Below are 16,065 nucleotides of genomic sequence, written 5' to 3' on the forward strand. Positions count from 1 at the left end.
CGCACACTATTAATTTTGCATTAACACCTGTACTTGGTGATAGAATAAGCTTGTTTTATTTATTACCCCATGCAAAGCTCAGAAATACAGCTACAGGCTAGGTCTTGAAGGATTCCTTTTGTACTTGGACTCAATTTACCAGATAGAATTGGGATGAATCATGCTGTAGGATTCAGATTATTGTAATGTTAGCAGTGACCCGTAAGACATTTGCAGTGAAAACAACATTCTTACTGCAACAGCACTTAATTAAATAGCTGGCCCAAGGCATTCCACCTTCCTATGCAATAATCACTCTATTCCTTTTATCCATCTCATATAAACCCGGTTCCACACTTTTTTAAGCCATTACTGTTTCAGAGCCCAACCCTCCCAAGACATCCAAAGTCCATTCCATACATCCCATATACTCAACCTCACCTACAAAACAAACAAAGATACTTCACATGTATTGTAAAATAAAGTATGACTCCAAGCTACAACAGTAGATATTAGATCAGATGACCAAAAGCTCGTCAAAGAGGTAGCTTTTAAGAATGCCTTAAAGGAGTAAAGTCAGGTAGAGAGGCAATAAGAGAGGGGTAGGGAAGGTATTCCATTACTTAAGACACTGACAAATAAAGGTGCAGCCAGTAAAGGATTGTTATTCGTATCAGGGATGCATGAAAGGCCAGAAATAAAGGAGCAAAGATGTTTCAGAAGGTTGCTGAGTGACAGAAAAATACAGAGATAGAGAGGGACAAGACAACAAAAGAACTTGTAAACAAGGAGGGGAATTTTAAATTCACAACATTGTTCGAACTGGACTCAATGTCATTAAAGGGTATTTGGGATGCTTAGGGTATGGGACTTTATCTGAGTTAAGACAGGGGCATCAGAGTTTTGGATCACAATCAAATTTACACAGGGTGGGATGTGAGACACCAGTAAGGAATCGTCAGTTGGTATGGTGAAATCTAAAGGTAACAATAGCATAAAGGAGGGTTTCAGCAGTTGGATCAGCCAGGGCATTGGCAAAGTAAGGTGGTGTTATGGAGGTGGAAATAAACAGCCTCAGTATTGGTACAAATAGGAGCTTAGAAGTTCATCTCAGCATCAAATAAAACATGAAAGTTGCAAGCCCACAGGGCCAATGTCAGACTGCTATCAGAATGCAGGGCAAGGCTGTGAGTTTTTTAAAATACTATCAACATGTACTGAGATACAGTGAAAAGTGTTGTTCTACATTCTCTACAGGAAGGTTGAACCATATGAAGTGCATCAGGATACCAAACCAGAGTGCAGAATACAGTGTTACAGTCACAGAGATGATACAGAGAGAGAGACAGAGAGAGAGAGAGATCAGAATTAACATTTGAAAGGTCCATTCAAAAGCCTAATAACAGCAGCGAAGAAGCTGTTCATGAATCTGTTCATACATGTATTCAAACATCTATATCTTCTGCCTGACGGAACAGGGTGGGGGCGGGGCGGAAGGTACAGATGATGTTAGTGGATGGAAGGCTAGTTTATTTGATGGACTGGGCTGTGTTCACGACTCTCAGTAGTTTCTTGAGATCTTGGGAACAGCAGTTGCCAAACCATGATGTGATGCATCCAGTTAGGATGCTTCCTATGGTGCATCTATAAAAATTGGCTGGGTCTTTGTGAACATGCTGAATTTCCTCAGCCCCCTGAGGAAGTAGAGCTATTGTTGCACTTTCTTGACCATCACACTGATGTGGGGCGGGACTAGAGCAGATTGTTGGTGATTGTCAATTCCAGGAATTTGACACTCTCAACCATCTCCACCTCAACATCATTGATGCAGACAAGGGTGTGTCCTCTACTCAGTTTCCTGACGTCAATAACCAGCTTCTTCATTCTGCTACGTTGATGGAGAGATTGTGGTCTTTACATCATGCTGCTAAGCACTCAATCTCTTTCCTGTATTCTATCTCGTTATTATTTGAGATCCAACTCACTATGGTGGTGTCATCATCAAACTTGTAAAGGGAGTTGGTGCAGAATTTGGCCATAAAGTCATGAGTATATAAAAAGAGTATACTAAGGAACTGAATATGCAGCCTTGCAGTACATCAGTGTTGAGGATTATGGTGTTGACACCTATTCTTCCGAATTGCAGTCTATAGGGCAGGAAGTCAAGGATCCAGTTACAGGAAGGGGAGCCAATACCTAGGTCTCAGAGTTTGGAGATGATTTTGTGTGGAATTATGGTGTTAAAGGCGGAGCTGTAGTCAATACGTAGGATGCTGACATAGGTATCCTTGTTGTCCTTGTTATCTAGATGTTCCAGGGAGGAGTATAGGACCAGGGAGATGGAGTTTGCTTTGGACCTGTTCCACAGGTAGGCAAATTGCAAAGGATCAAGGCCATTTGGTAGTTTGGAAGTGATGTCAGCCATTACTAACCTCTCGAAGCACTTCATACTTATTGAGGTCAGAGCCACTGGAAAGTAGTAATTGAGTCATACTGTATGATTTTTCTTTGGAACTGGGACGATGGTGATTTTATTGAAGCAGGTGGGGACTTCAGATCGTAGTAAGGAGAGGTTAAAGGTGTCAGCAAATTCACCTGGCAGCTGGTCCACACAGGATCTGACTCACGACCAGAGGTTCCAGCCAGGACAATTGCTATCCATGGGGTCACTCTCAAGAAAGCCAATCTAACTGTACCTGCAGTGGTGACCATGGGTACAAGCACATCAGAAGCTGTTGGGACAGGTGACATAATTTCACTGACTTTCTGTTCAAAGTGAGCGTAGAATGCGTTGAGCTCATCAGGTAGGAACATATTGTTGCCCACGATTCTGTTCAACTTCACTCTGTAAGCCATTATATCATGTAAGCCTTGCCACAAGTGGCAGGTGTCTGTGTGGTTAGTTTGGCATTGCCTCTTGGCATCTCTGATAGTCTTGTAAAGGTTTTACCTGGATTTCCTGTATAGGTCAGGGTCACCTGACATTAACATCACTGACCTGAACTTCAGTAGAGATTTGGCATCATAGTTTGGGGATTCAAAAGCAATAGCTTCAGTATTACCAAAAATTTAATTCTGGATAATTTTTGATCATCATGAGAATGTCAGATAAAGAGTCTGATAATTTAAGAGAGTTAAGAGAGTGTTCACATAAGGGCAAAACAATTTGGTTAGTTCACTAATAACACTGCAATGTAAGACATTTAATTTGACATAATTATGAATATCATTTATTTTCAAGTTTGGATTTTGTACAAGTGGCATGTGGGTTTTGGTCCGTGTGTATAAGGTGGTTTAATGTTTAACCTGTTAGTATTTCTGCAACCTTTTTTTAACCAAAACAGTACGACAGAGAGACTTCCTGGAGTACTAATTGAAGTTTGTTGGCATTGGGTGAATTTGAGGAGTTAGGATGCAAATTCAAACATGGAGCTTCAGAAATAATATTCTGTGCATGTTACCTGAACCATGTGACAAGTGGCATAGTATCAAACAAATAAAAGAATTAAATATACGTGTCAAAGATTGCCATGGGAAAAAGGGATTTTGAATCAAGGATATTGTAGTTGTTCTGGAAAACCAGGGAGCTAATCTGTGTGACTCAGCATCCTAGAAGACCAGTGTCAAGATCAGAGTAGTGCTGGAAAAGCACAGCAGGTCAGGCAGCATCCAAGGAGCAGGAAAATCGACGTTTTGGGCAAAAGCCTTTCATCAGGAATGATATCGTTTGAACTATCAAAAGGTCTTTGAACAAAAATAAGTCAACTAAAGAGAGATTTCAAAATCTAAAGAGAGAAATTGAGACAACATAGCACTGTATTGAGTTAGTTAAAGATGAACAAAGTGGGACATGAAGGGACAGAGTTTAATGATAACTGCATCAGCAAATAAGATCCACACAGAGAATAGTGATATAATCTTTATCTTAACGTTCATAACAAGATAGATTAAACAACTGCCACAAATACAGATAAATCAGTTCATGAAATTACCATTACAGTGATACGATTACAAAGGAAACTAATGTTGGAAAATAGTTATTTTTTAAATTCATTCACAAGAGGAGGATATCGCTAGGCAGCGTTTATTGTCCATCACTTTAATTGCCAGTTTCCTTCCCTACAAGTCTTTTTCAACAATCCACAATATGGATTCATGGTCTTCATTAGACTCTGAATTCCAGATTTTCACTGAATTCAAATTCACCATCTGCAATAGCAGAGTTTGAACCTGGGTCTCTGGTTAACAGTAAAGCAACAATGTCACAAGGTTATTGCCTTCTCTTATTCCAGGATATTCAGTATTTTTAAGAGAGACAGGATTGAAATGGAGAAGTGGCCCTAACCATAGGTGATGACGCAAGATCAGTAGTAAGAGAGGATCTTGTCGGAAAAGTTTGGGAGGTAGAATCAGTATGAATAGAGATTAAGAAAAATCAAAAATGCTTCTGGGAGACATCTATAGGTCCTTTAAAAGTAGCTAAACTATTGAAAAGATCATGTAGTAAGAAATAAATAGAACCTGTAGCAAAGCAATCTCGCAAATTACCCTGGAAGGATAAGATAGCTCAGAAATTTGAGCAACAGATGAAGCGTGCTGTTCTATATTGCTACTGTATAGTAATAGGCCGAAAGCCTCAATGATTTACGGATGATATTGAACAGCATAACCCTTTGGCCATTTGCAATAAGCACTGCACTTGACCATACTCAACCAGCCTATGTTTGCAAAACTCAGAACAAATTGTTTAATGCTGAATGTGTTCGAACAACTGGATAGCATTTGCCAATAATCCCAAGTGTGCCAACTAATTTAATATTATCAGTCAGCCTTGCAAACTAGGACACTTACGTTACCATGTAAAGAACCATTGCAGGCCAAGCAACAAGCCTAGACATTGCATCATTTTTGATTTTAACAAAAGCATGGGGAACAATTGTTCCATGGTACATTCTTAATGGCAACACCTCAAATCAACCAGAATCAACTTGTCAACCCATCGACATCTCCTTTCTTGTGCAGGGATATATAATCATCACTGAGGCTTTAATGCTCATATAATAGGAACAAGATCAAAATCAGAAGATGAGTTTATAGAATCATAGAACATAGAACATTACAGCGCAGTACAGGCCCTTCAGCCCTCGATATTGTGCAGACCTGTGGAATCAATCTGAAGCCCATCTAATGTCCACTGTTCCATTCTCATCCATATGTCTATCCAATGACCTTAAAAGCTGAAGAGTCTACTAATGTTGCAGCAGGCCATTCCATGCCCCTACTACTCTGTGAGTAAAGAAATTATCTCTGACATTTGTCCTTTATCCATCACCCCTCAATTTAAAGCTATGTCCCCTCATGTTAGCCATCACCACCTGAGGGAAAAGGGTCTCACTGTCCACCCCATCTAAACCTCCGATTATCTATATGTCTCAATTAAGTCACCTCCCAACCTTCTTCACTCTAATGAAAACACCTTAAGTCCCTCAGCCTTTCCTCACAACACCTTCCCTCCATACCAGGCAACATCCTAGTAAATCTCTTCTGACCCCTTTCCAAAGCTTCCACATCCTTCCTATAATGTGGTGACCTGAACTGTATGCAATACTCCAAATGTGGCCACACCAGAGGTTGGTACAGCTGCAGCATGACCTCATGGATCTGAAACTCAATCTCTCTCCCAATAAAAGCTAACACACCTTTTGCCTTCTTAACAACCCTATCAACCTGGGTGGCAACTTTGAGGAATCTATGTACATGGACACAGAGATCTCTCTGTTCATCTACACTACCAAAAATCTTACCATTAACCCAGTATTCTGAATTCCTGTTACTCCTTCCAAAGTGAATCACCTCACAGTTTTCAGCATTAAGCTCTATTTGCCATTTCTCAGCCCAGCTCTGCAGCTTATCTATGTCCTTCTTTAACCTACAACATCCTTCGTCACTATCCACAACTCTACTGACCTTGGTGTCATCTGCAAATTTACTAACCCATCCTTCTATGCCCTCATCCAGGTCATTTATAAAAACAACAAACAGCAGTGCACCCAAAACAGATCCTTGCAGGACACCACTAGTACCTGAACTCCAGGATGAACATTTCCCATCAACCATCACCCTCTGTCTTCTTTCAGCTAGCCAATCTCTGATCCAAACTGCTAAATCACCTTCTATCCCATGCTTCTGTATTTTGTGCAATAGCCTATCATGGGGAACCTTATTAAATGCCCAACTGAAATCCATATACACCACGTCAACTGCTTCACCCTCATCCACCTGTTTGGTCACCTTCTCAAAGAACTCAGTAAGGTTTGTGAGGCACAACCTACCCCTCACAAATCCTTCATGACAGCTTCCTAAAACAATCAATGATAAAACCAACAAGGGATAAAACAATTCTAGCACTGTTTCAATGAAGATGGGTTATTTAGTGATGCCACAGTGGATGATCAAATGGACAAAAACAAAAATCAAATACAATTGAACCAAAGTGGGAGTGATACAGGACCCTCAGGATCTCAAGCTATCCAAGAGCTGAATTAGCCTTGGATCCAATAGCAGTAGCTGTAGCAGGTAGGAGTTTATGCAAGAAATGAAACTCTCACCTGAGAATGAGCATACTGATTATAACACATACTTTCTGAGTAATTGTGTCCTAGTTAAGGATATAAGATCTGTGTTTTACTGTAAGATTGCCTGGACACTGTATAGTCATTTAAGAACTACAATAATCTGGCACCGTGAGCAGGGTGATCAAGCACCTTCAAACAGAGTTGAGGAGCTGAGATAAGGTTAGCCTCCTCCTTTGCAACATGGCCAGTCAGTGACTGACCAAGGAACCAGGAATTGGGAGTCCACAAAGCCTAAAGTATCTCAGCAAGCAACGCCAGGATGTGCAGGAAGGCATTGCAAGTAATGGAATCCTTGTGTGCTGATTGTTCAAAAGCTTTGATAGAGTCAGGGAGACAAAGGTTCCCTCCACTTGAGAGATTCATGCAGGAGCTATACAATATCAGAGAAAGAAAAATTATGATACCAGGGAAAGTCAGACAATTAAACAACCTCATGGATAAGTAGATCATTTTCTGTTTGAATAAAAGGTTACTTCCACAGCCAAAAGATATTAAACATTGCAGAGATGAGTGGAAGCAAGCTGCCTTATTGTGATAGCTGGTGCTCCTGGAGTGGAAGACATCGAATGGAAAACATTTGTACTTCTCACTCCCACTAAAAGTAAAGGATAAGGAATAAAGATTAAAATCCAAGATTGGAAGAAATTGTTGAGAAGGTAAAACAATTTAGACTAACAAACTTTTAAAGATGAGCAACTTGTCCTCATGTTTTATTGAAGTAATAATTCTCTGTTTGAATGAGAGTGTCTCGAATGTCTCCAGTCACTGAACAAAATATTAACCTGCTGTGGTCTGGTATTTGTATTTGCATTATAGGTGAGATTTTAAACAGTTTAAACTAGAACTTGTTTTTCTTTCCTCCTGGTGATCAAGATGCAGGGATATGTTTTGTACTTTGAGCTTCAAACCTTTCAGAGCTCACATCTTAAGGATGATGCGTGAACATATAAAATCGTGAAGGTCACTGGAATGTGCTCGAAACCGGTTGGTATTAGTCAACAAACCTTCAAAGAGGATCCAACAGGCATGTCTAGGATAATTTACAGTTAAAATCCTGAAGCTAGGGCTGGCCTGGCGTCTTCTGGTCAACTCAAAAGTTAGGCACTTAGCATAATTAAAGGTGGAGCTACAATAGAACATAGAATATAGAACATAGAACAATACAGCACAGAACAGGCCCTTCGGCCCACGATATTGTGCCGAACATGTGTCCTAGCTTAAGCACCTATCCATGTACCTATCCAATTGCCGCTCAAAAGGTCACCAATGATTCTGACTCTGCCACTCCCACAGGTAGCACATTCCATGCCCCCACCACTCTCTGGGTAAAGAACCTACCCCTGACATCCCCCCCTATACCTTCCACCCTTCACCTTAAATTTATGTCCCTTTGTAACACTCTATTGCACCCGGGGAAAAAGTCTCTGACTGTCTACTCTATCTATTCCCCTGATCATCTTATAAACCTCTATCAAGTCACCCCTCATCCTTCGCCGTTCCAATGAGAAAAGGCCTAGTAAATCTCCTCTGCACCCTCTCCAAAGCTTCCACATCTTTCCTCAAATGAGGTGACCAGAACTGCACACAGTACTCCAAATGTGGACTTACCAAGTCACGTGATTAGGAAAAGTATGTAAACCTTCGTAAAACTATGTTAGGAGAGCATTCATTATCCCAGGTGAGTGTCTCCCAGTTAATTGTAATAAAGCTGCATTTTACTTTAAAGCTACCCAGACTCCTTGTGAGCACTTTGGAACTGCAAACAAAAAGTGACATACTCCAGTCCAAACAAGATTCTCAAACTTAAATTATGCAGTTATGAGGTGAAAACTGACAAAGGTTGATTGGATAAATACGGAAGCACAGTAGTAAATTACCAGCAAGAAACAAATCCAAAATGTGTTATCTGCTGCCCATCATTTTCAGAGGTTTCCAAAAAGGGTCAGAAGTTATCAGCAATTTCTTTTCTGTCAAAGACAGCCTACAACCAGTCTCTTTTTAAATATCCCCAAGTCACAGAAAAATATTTATTAAGGATTATATTATGATAATTCACCTAAGGGAGATTTTTTTTTCTCTCAGCAACAATAGAACATAGAACATAGAAGAATACAGCGCAGTACAGGCCCTTCGGCCCTCGATGTTGCGCCGATCCAAGCCCACCTAACCTACACTAGCCCACTATCCTCCATATGCCTATCCAATGCCCGCTTAAATACCCATAAAGAGGGAGAGTCCACCACTGCTACTGGCAGGGCATTCCATGAACTTACGACTCGCTGAGTGAAGAACCTACCCCTAACATCAGTCCTATATCTACCCCCCCTTAATTTAAAGCTATGCCCCCTTGTAACAGCTGACTCCATACGTGGAAAAATACTCCCAACATTCAATATTTGAATAATAAACCTTTCTAAAGACATGGACATGCAAACCATAAACAAACATTAAAATTAAGTTAATAGTATTAAGACTGTTTGGAAGGGTGGGAGGGACAAAAGTGTCAGATTATAGAATCCTTACAGTGTAGAAGGAGACCATTAGGCCTATCAAGTCTATACCAACCCTCCAAAAAGCATCCCACCCAGACTCAGCACCCTACCCTAGCCTGTAACCCCACATTTATTATGGCTAAACCACCTAAACTGCACATCTTTGGGATGTGGGAGGAAACAGGAGCATCCAGAGGAAACCCACACTAACATGGGGAGAATGTGCAAACTCCACACACACAGTGACCCGAGACTGGAATTGAACCTGGCCCCTGGTGCTGAGGCAGCAGTGCTAACCACCATGCCACTCCTTTCAGATCCTGACTGTCAAGATTACAAATTAGCTGATAACCCATTAAATAGGGTGGGTCACCTAGCCAAGTAGCTTTGTCATCTGCCCACCGCCCTTGCCATCTATCTCCCGAGGCAGTGCACACAATTCCATCGAGCTGGCCTCTCCCTGGAACAACAATAATGTGGGGAGGCCTCATTAACAGAGATAAGGAAGGAACGTCATTGACCTATGCTCCCTTTTCCTTCATAAAGTCGTGGCTTAAATTCATCAAGTCCCACTATTTGACAGGAGTCCCAAAACGGACATTAGCTACTTTAATTTATATTTGAGGTCTAAAGTCTGATTTAAGTGGCTATCAGCAATCCCTCAGCAGTGCCCTGTTCCAATACTGGTTTTTGGTGTTTTGTGGCTGTGGATCTTGAAAGTGGTCACCGTTCAACTGCACAGTCTAATCTACTCCAATGCATCACAAGCAGATTTACTTACGTCCAGCACATACAGAAGATGGTTCCACATGCAAAACCTCAGTACATGACTTCTTTAAAATCTAAAATTGAAATTTAAGAAAAAGAGTGAGTCAATACAAGTAAAATAAATCACTGAAGGTAAACATTACTGTCATTTATTTCAAGATACATGCATTTCATTGTTTAATCCTATTGTGGGATAATAATTTAAGAGCACATATGCAGCAATGTCTTTTACTTTCACACTTTCCTTCTTTGAAATGAGGCTTAAAAGACACCTGACAATCAACTTAATTTCTCTTTATGGGCATCAGTGGCAAACTTTTGTTGAAAATGCCTTGAGTTGTACGAATACATTAGAGATACTGTGAATTGCAAGTAATTATTGTTAAAAGAACCAAATTGTCAAGACAGATGGAAGGACAAAGACAGAAGATAAAGTACAGCTGACTTCACAATGAAGCCTATACTGTTAAAATTACAAGGTAAATCATGTACCATGCCTATGATAGTATTTATTGGGGGTGAAGAGAATCTTACATGCCAGTCAGGGTCCATACCACCTCTGTTAAGGAAGACCTACAAGCCACAGGGAAATGCTCAGTCAGACAGTAAGAAATAACTTTGGCTTCCTGCCAGTGCTCCCCCTACTGCCCAGAACCACATTCCAGGCCAACAGTCAACTGTACCCATCGGAGACTCACTGTTATATTTAGCTATACCATAAAGGTTATCAGACACTGAATTGACTGAACTATTTTCAAAATAGGTTAACCATTTCACTTTTCACTGGCCCGCTGTGCCAAAATCTTCAAACTTCTCACAAGTCTGACAAAATGGAATCTATGATTTTGTCGTGTATACTGGGAAGCAAGATGAAATTCAGTAATGACAAAAAGTATTCTTGTTCTATAAGACTAAATGTTTACCTCTCCAGTGATAATTTCTGAACCCCAAAGCAAAACCAACATTTAAATTTAAAGCACAGGAGCTTCTGGACTTATTCACTGCCAGAGTGGTGTAATCATTTTCAGTTTGAGGGCCTGACGAACCAATGGTCAGCCTAGTCATGACTCTTTAACAGAATCATGGAATTAGCTAACTGTTTGGACATGACCAACCAATCAGGGAGACCATACCAAATGTCACATCCATTCTGGCGAAGGGAGGATTTCTAATCGAAGGAACTATACTGTGGGTTACCAAGGGCTGCCAACTCATGAGTTCTTGAGGGCCACAGCAATTGTATGAATGAAGAGAAGACTGGACTCTAGGTCTCTCACTTTTACCTGGATATCCTGCTACAAGGTTTAAGGGGCTACGGCGAGGTGACTATTCAGAAGGTGAGGAGTAGGATGACAACCTTTCCAGGCAAGCAGGCATACATGGAACTGACGGAGAGTAGCAGCACTAGAATTCTGGTCCTTTCAAGCTGTGGATAATGCACCAAGGACGCAGGACCTCAGGGGCATGAGGAAGGTGAGTGCCATTATGCTTTCAGTTGTCACACGTCACTTTCTATCTTCCCCAACATCCTGTTGCACAGATCTTTCTGGGCCAACACATCTCACAGCTCCATGTACTTCTCTCCACGTACATGACTCACTCATCCACGCAAGAAACATATCCATCAACACTCATCATGTAACCCATTTGCAACCAGCCACTTTACACAAATGTAGTCATTTCATTCTCCTATTTACACAAATCATTGCAAACGGTCATAACTCTTGTCTCCCTTAGCAGGAGAAGCAAGAACTTAACTTTGAGAAGAGGCAGTTGAGCGGGCCATTCAAAAACTGGCAACTTTACGGCAAAGGATAATATGTGTTCATTTGCTCCTCCAGGAAGGGGCTCAGCTGTAGATGTCAGCAATGAGCTGCCCTGTGAACCTGAACCTTCAGAGGCACTGTTCAGCACAAAAACATGCAGCATGTCCTCAACAGAGCTGGTCTTCGGGCTGTAGGCTCTGTCCTGGGGGCAGGACTGGGGATCTTGTCACCTCTGCCGAGACAGTGACAGGTTGGAAACAGGTTGTCAGGCTGCAGAATTCCAAAAATGAAAGTAAAAACAAATAAAACAAAATAAAACAGTCCTCCAGTGGCTTTATATTCCTCACTTGACAGATCAAAGAGCCCGCCCGCCCCAAATCTATGTTTCTATTTTCTACGTTTTATCTTCAGCTGGACCCCACACAAACCCAGATGACTTCGGGATCTTGACTCAACAGTTTCAGGAGGTTTAAATCCACATAAGCCCACAATCTTGTTTTTTCCTTTTCGCATAAGAAAATCCCACAAAGCTTTTTAATTTAATCCTTCAGTGCACACACTGTTTTGGTGGCAGTTCATATCTCGCCACTTTAATTCACTTAAAACTTTCCCCTGAAGCTGGAAACTCCTAATGGCGTCTGTGCTGACATGATTGGGCAGGGCTCAGGGCAAATTCTTATTTGCTGAAGTTGCCTGCTTCCTGTCCAAGCTAGTACAGCAGTTGAAATCTCTGATAGACCAACAGAACACACTGGAGAAACTCAGCAGCACTGGAAGCAGCTGTTGCAAGAAAAACAAGTGAATAGGACTCTCCTTTGACTCTGAAATCTCTGGTTGAAAACTCTTTACATTTCCCTGTAGGCTATATACATTTATGCAATGCATCTGTCTATTTAAAACCTCGTTATTATTGCAAATCCGCTCCAGAATGCTGCTTGTAATAGGAAATCCTTCTCATTTCCTGCTTTCATCAGTCACGCTTGCAGTCCGCTAATCTCAGCAATTGCAAATCGCTGTTAACAGTGATCAAATGGATGGCACGATGGCTCAGTGGTTAGCACTGCTACCCACTGCCAGGATCTGGGTTCAACTCCATCCTTGCAACTGTCTGTGTGGAATTTCCATATTCTCCTCATGTCTGTATGGGTTTGCTCCAGTTTCCTCCCGCAATCCGAAGATGTGCAGGTGTTGATTGGCTATGCTAAATTGCCCACAGTGTCCAGGGATGCGCAGGCTAGGTGGAGTTAGCCTTGGGAAACGCTGGATTATAGAGATAGGATGGGGGGCGGCGGTGGGGGGGCGGGGGGAAAAGGAGGGTCTGGTTGGGATGTTGTTTGGAGGGTTGGTGCGGACTCAATAGGCTGAATGGCCTGCTTCTACACTGTCGGGATTGTATGAAATGTTGGAATGCATTTACCAGCAGCATTAGGCAACTCTTCCAACGGTGTCACCCTTGGAAGGTCTGGAATGCGTGTTCTTTTCTGTGGGTGAAGCATGATTTTCCACTCCGTGAGATGGCGAGAGTGATACTGAGGAATGCTGTGAATAAGGTGGTCACACGTTACGATGAGAAGGAATTTCTTCTCTTGGAAGGTCGTGAATCTGTGGAATTCTTTCTCACAGAAGACGGTTAAAGATGAAATATTAACTATGTTCGATACTGAAATAAACATTTTTAATCAGTAAGGGAATCAAGGATTGGAGGTGAGGAGGTAAATGCAGCAAATTAAAGTAGATCTTGATCAGATCCACATGATCTCGTTGAGTGGTGGTACAGATTCACTGGGCTGCATAGCCTACTTTCACTTGGGTGACAGGCCAATAATCAAATTCTTTCTTTCCTTTCAGGGCAAGATCACTTTGTCAACATCGAGTAGTGAGAAGCCTAGATGAATATATTTGCATCTCATTCATTACCTTGCTTACCAGAATTAACTTCCAGAAGCCAAAAAGACCACAAGATCTTCATAATACATAAACTAAGCACACAACCTGGTGATGTTAGTCCTCACCCTCAGGCCTGGTGGGTACACAGCTTTCACGATCTATATTGATATGTTTGCAATGTTCCTTCTGTTCAGGTACATTGGAGCCACTGCAACAACAATAGGCACCGTCCTAAATTATGATGGACTATTGCTCCATCCAACTGGGCAATGACAATGCACCAACATCAGCTTTACAGGTGGCACTTCAGCTCAGAAAGCAAGGCAAGCTGCTTACAACGAAAGGGAAGCATAAACAGAGAATACAAGGCAGGAGCATATGGCTGCAAATGAGAAAGGTAGGACACATGTTGCTGTACGAGGAGAAAGTGAGGACTGCAGATGCTGGAGATCAGAGCTGAAAATGTGTTGCTGGAAAAGCGCAGGTCAGGCAGCATACAAGGAACAGGAGAATCGACGTTTTGGGCATAAGCCCTTCTTCAGGAATGAGGAAGGTATGTCTAGCAGGCTAAGATAAAAGGTAGGGAGGAGGGACTTGGGGGAGGGGTGTTAGAAATGCAATAGGTGGAGGGAGGTCAATGGGGAGTGTGATAGGCCGGAGCGGGGTAGGGGCGGAGAGGTCAGGAAGAAGATTGCAGGTTAGGAAGGCGGTGCAGAGTTCGAGGGATTTGACTGAGACAAGGTGGGAGGAGGGGAAATGAGGAAACTGGAGAAATCGGAGTTCATCCCTTGTGGTTGGAGGGTTCCCAGGCGGAAGATGAGACGCTCTTCCTCCAACCGTCGTGTTGCCATGGTCTGGCGATGGAGGAGTCCAAGGACCTGCATGTCCTTGGTGGAGTGGGAGGGGGAGTTGAAGTGTTGAGCTACGGGGTGGTTGGGTTGGTTGGTCTGGGTGTCCCAGAGGTGTTCTCTGAAACGTTCCGCAAGGAGGCGGCCTGTCTCCCCAATATAGAGGAGGCCACATCGGGTGCAGCGGATGCAAGAGATGATGTGTGTGGAGGTGCAGGTGAATTTGTGGTGGATATGGAAGTATCCCTTGGGGCCTTGGAGGGAAGTAAGGGGGGAGGTGTGGGTGCAAGTTTTGCATTTCTTGCGGTTGCAGGAGAAGGTGCCGGGAGTGGAGGTTGGGTTGGTGGGGGGTGTGGACCTGACGAGGGAGTCATGGAGGGAGTGGTCTTTTCGGAATGCTGATAGGGGAGGGGAGGGAAATATATCCCTGGTGGTGGTGTCTGTTTGGAGGTGGCGGAAATGACGGCGGATGATATGCTGTATATGGAGGTTGGTGGGGTGGTAGGTGAGGACCAGTGGGGTTCTGTCCTGCTGGCGGTTGGAGGGGCGGGGCTCAAGGGCAGAGGAGCGGGAAGTGGAAGAGATGCAGTAGAGGGCATCATCGATCACGTCTGGGGGGAAATTGCGGTCCTTGAAGAAGGAGGCCATCTGGGTTGTACGGTTTTGGAACTGGTCCTCCTGGGAGCAGATGCGGCGGAGACGAAGGAATTGGGAATATGGGATGGTGTTTTTACAGGGGTCAGGGTGGGAGGAGATGTATTCTAGGTAGCTGTGGGAGTCGGTCGGTTTATAATAAATGTCCGTGTTGATTCGATCACCCGAGATAGAAATCGAAAGGTCTAGGAAGGGGAGGGAGGAGTCTGAGATGGTCCAGGTGAATTTGAGGTCGGGGTGGAAGGTGTTGGTAAAGTGGATGAACTGTTCAACCTCCTCGTGGGAGCACGAGGCAGCGCCGATACAGTCATCGATGTAGCGGAGGAAAAGGTGGGGGTGGTGCCAGTGTAGCTGCAGAAGATGGACTGTTCCACATATCCTACGAAGAGGCAGGCATAGCTGGGATCCATGCGGGTGCCCATGGCTGCTCCTTTGGTTTGGAGGAAGTGGGAGGATTGGAAAGAGAGAGAAGTTGTTGCTGTACGGCACACTGCATAAGAGGCAGTCCATGTGGCAGCAGTTTTCATTGTAGATCACACTGCATGGGTTTAGAAAGCATAGCAATGTGCATAGGGAGGCACGATTAGTGGGTTATGGTTGGATTCCAGTCATTCAGAGGGCTTGTGAAAGGCAGTCTGAGGGTTGGGCCATTTCTAGTCTGGAGGTGATGGCCACAATCTGTCAGTCAGGCAGTTAGTGCAACACTGTATGTATCTGCATCTCTTTAGTCTGGGGAATGAGGCACAGTCAATCCAGCAGTCAAGCAAAATCAGTCAGGGTCATCACATAAATTCAGTCTGGAGGAACAGTGTTGGACCCTGGTCAAATAGGCTGTTCTATAAAGTTTCTCCAGGGGTCAGGTCACATTCAGTCAGGAATTGGGTCATCCATAATCCAGGATCAGATCATTGCGCTGTCAAGGCTGCATGCGGCTGAAGACTGGGGACCAATCATATTGTACTTGATAGTTGAGTGAATGATTGCCTCATGAAGATGATCAAATATCATAGGCTGGGGTCTAATAGGAGAAGACTGA

General features: G+C 43.0%; 1 protein-coding gene across 1 annotated transcript in view; it reads right to left on the bottom strand.

Moving 5' to 3' along the window:
• Positions 1-16,065, bottom strand: part of antxr2a (ANTXR cell adhesion molecule 2a) — a 228,839-nt gene that overhangs the window by 145,539 nt on the left and 67,235 nt on the right. Inside the window, exon 8 of the mRNA XM_072592512.1 lies at positions 9,888-9,948. Coding sequence (XP_072448613.1) covers positions 9,888-9,948 — 61 coding nt within the window. The remainder of the gene's footprint in view (positions 1-9,887; positions 9,949-16,065) is intronic.

Source organism: Chiloscyllium punctatum, chromosome 1 (assembly GCF_047496795.1).
Source record: "Chiloscyllium punctatum isolate Juve2018m chromosome 1, sChiPun1.3, whole genome shotgun sequence".
Lineage (NCBI taxonomy): Eukaryota > Metazoa > Chordata > Chondrichthyes > Orectolobiformes > Hemiscylliidae > Chiloscyllium > Chiloscyllium punctatum.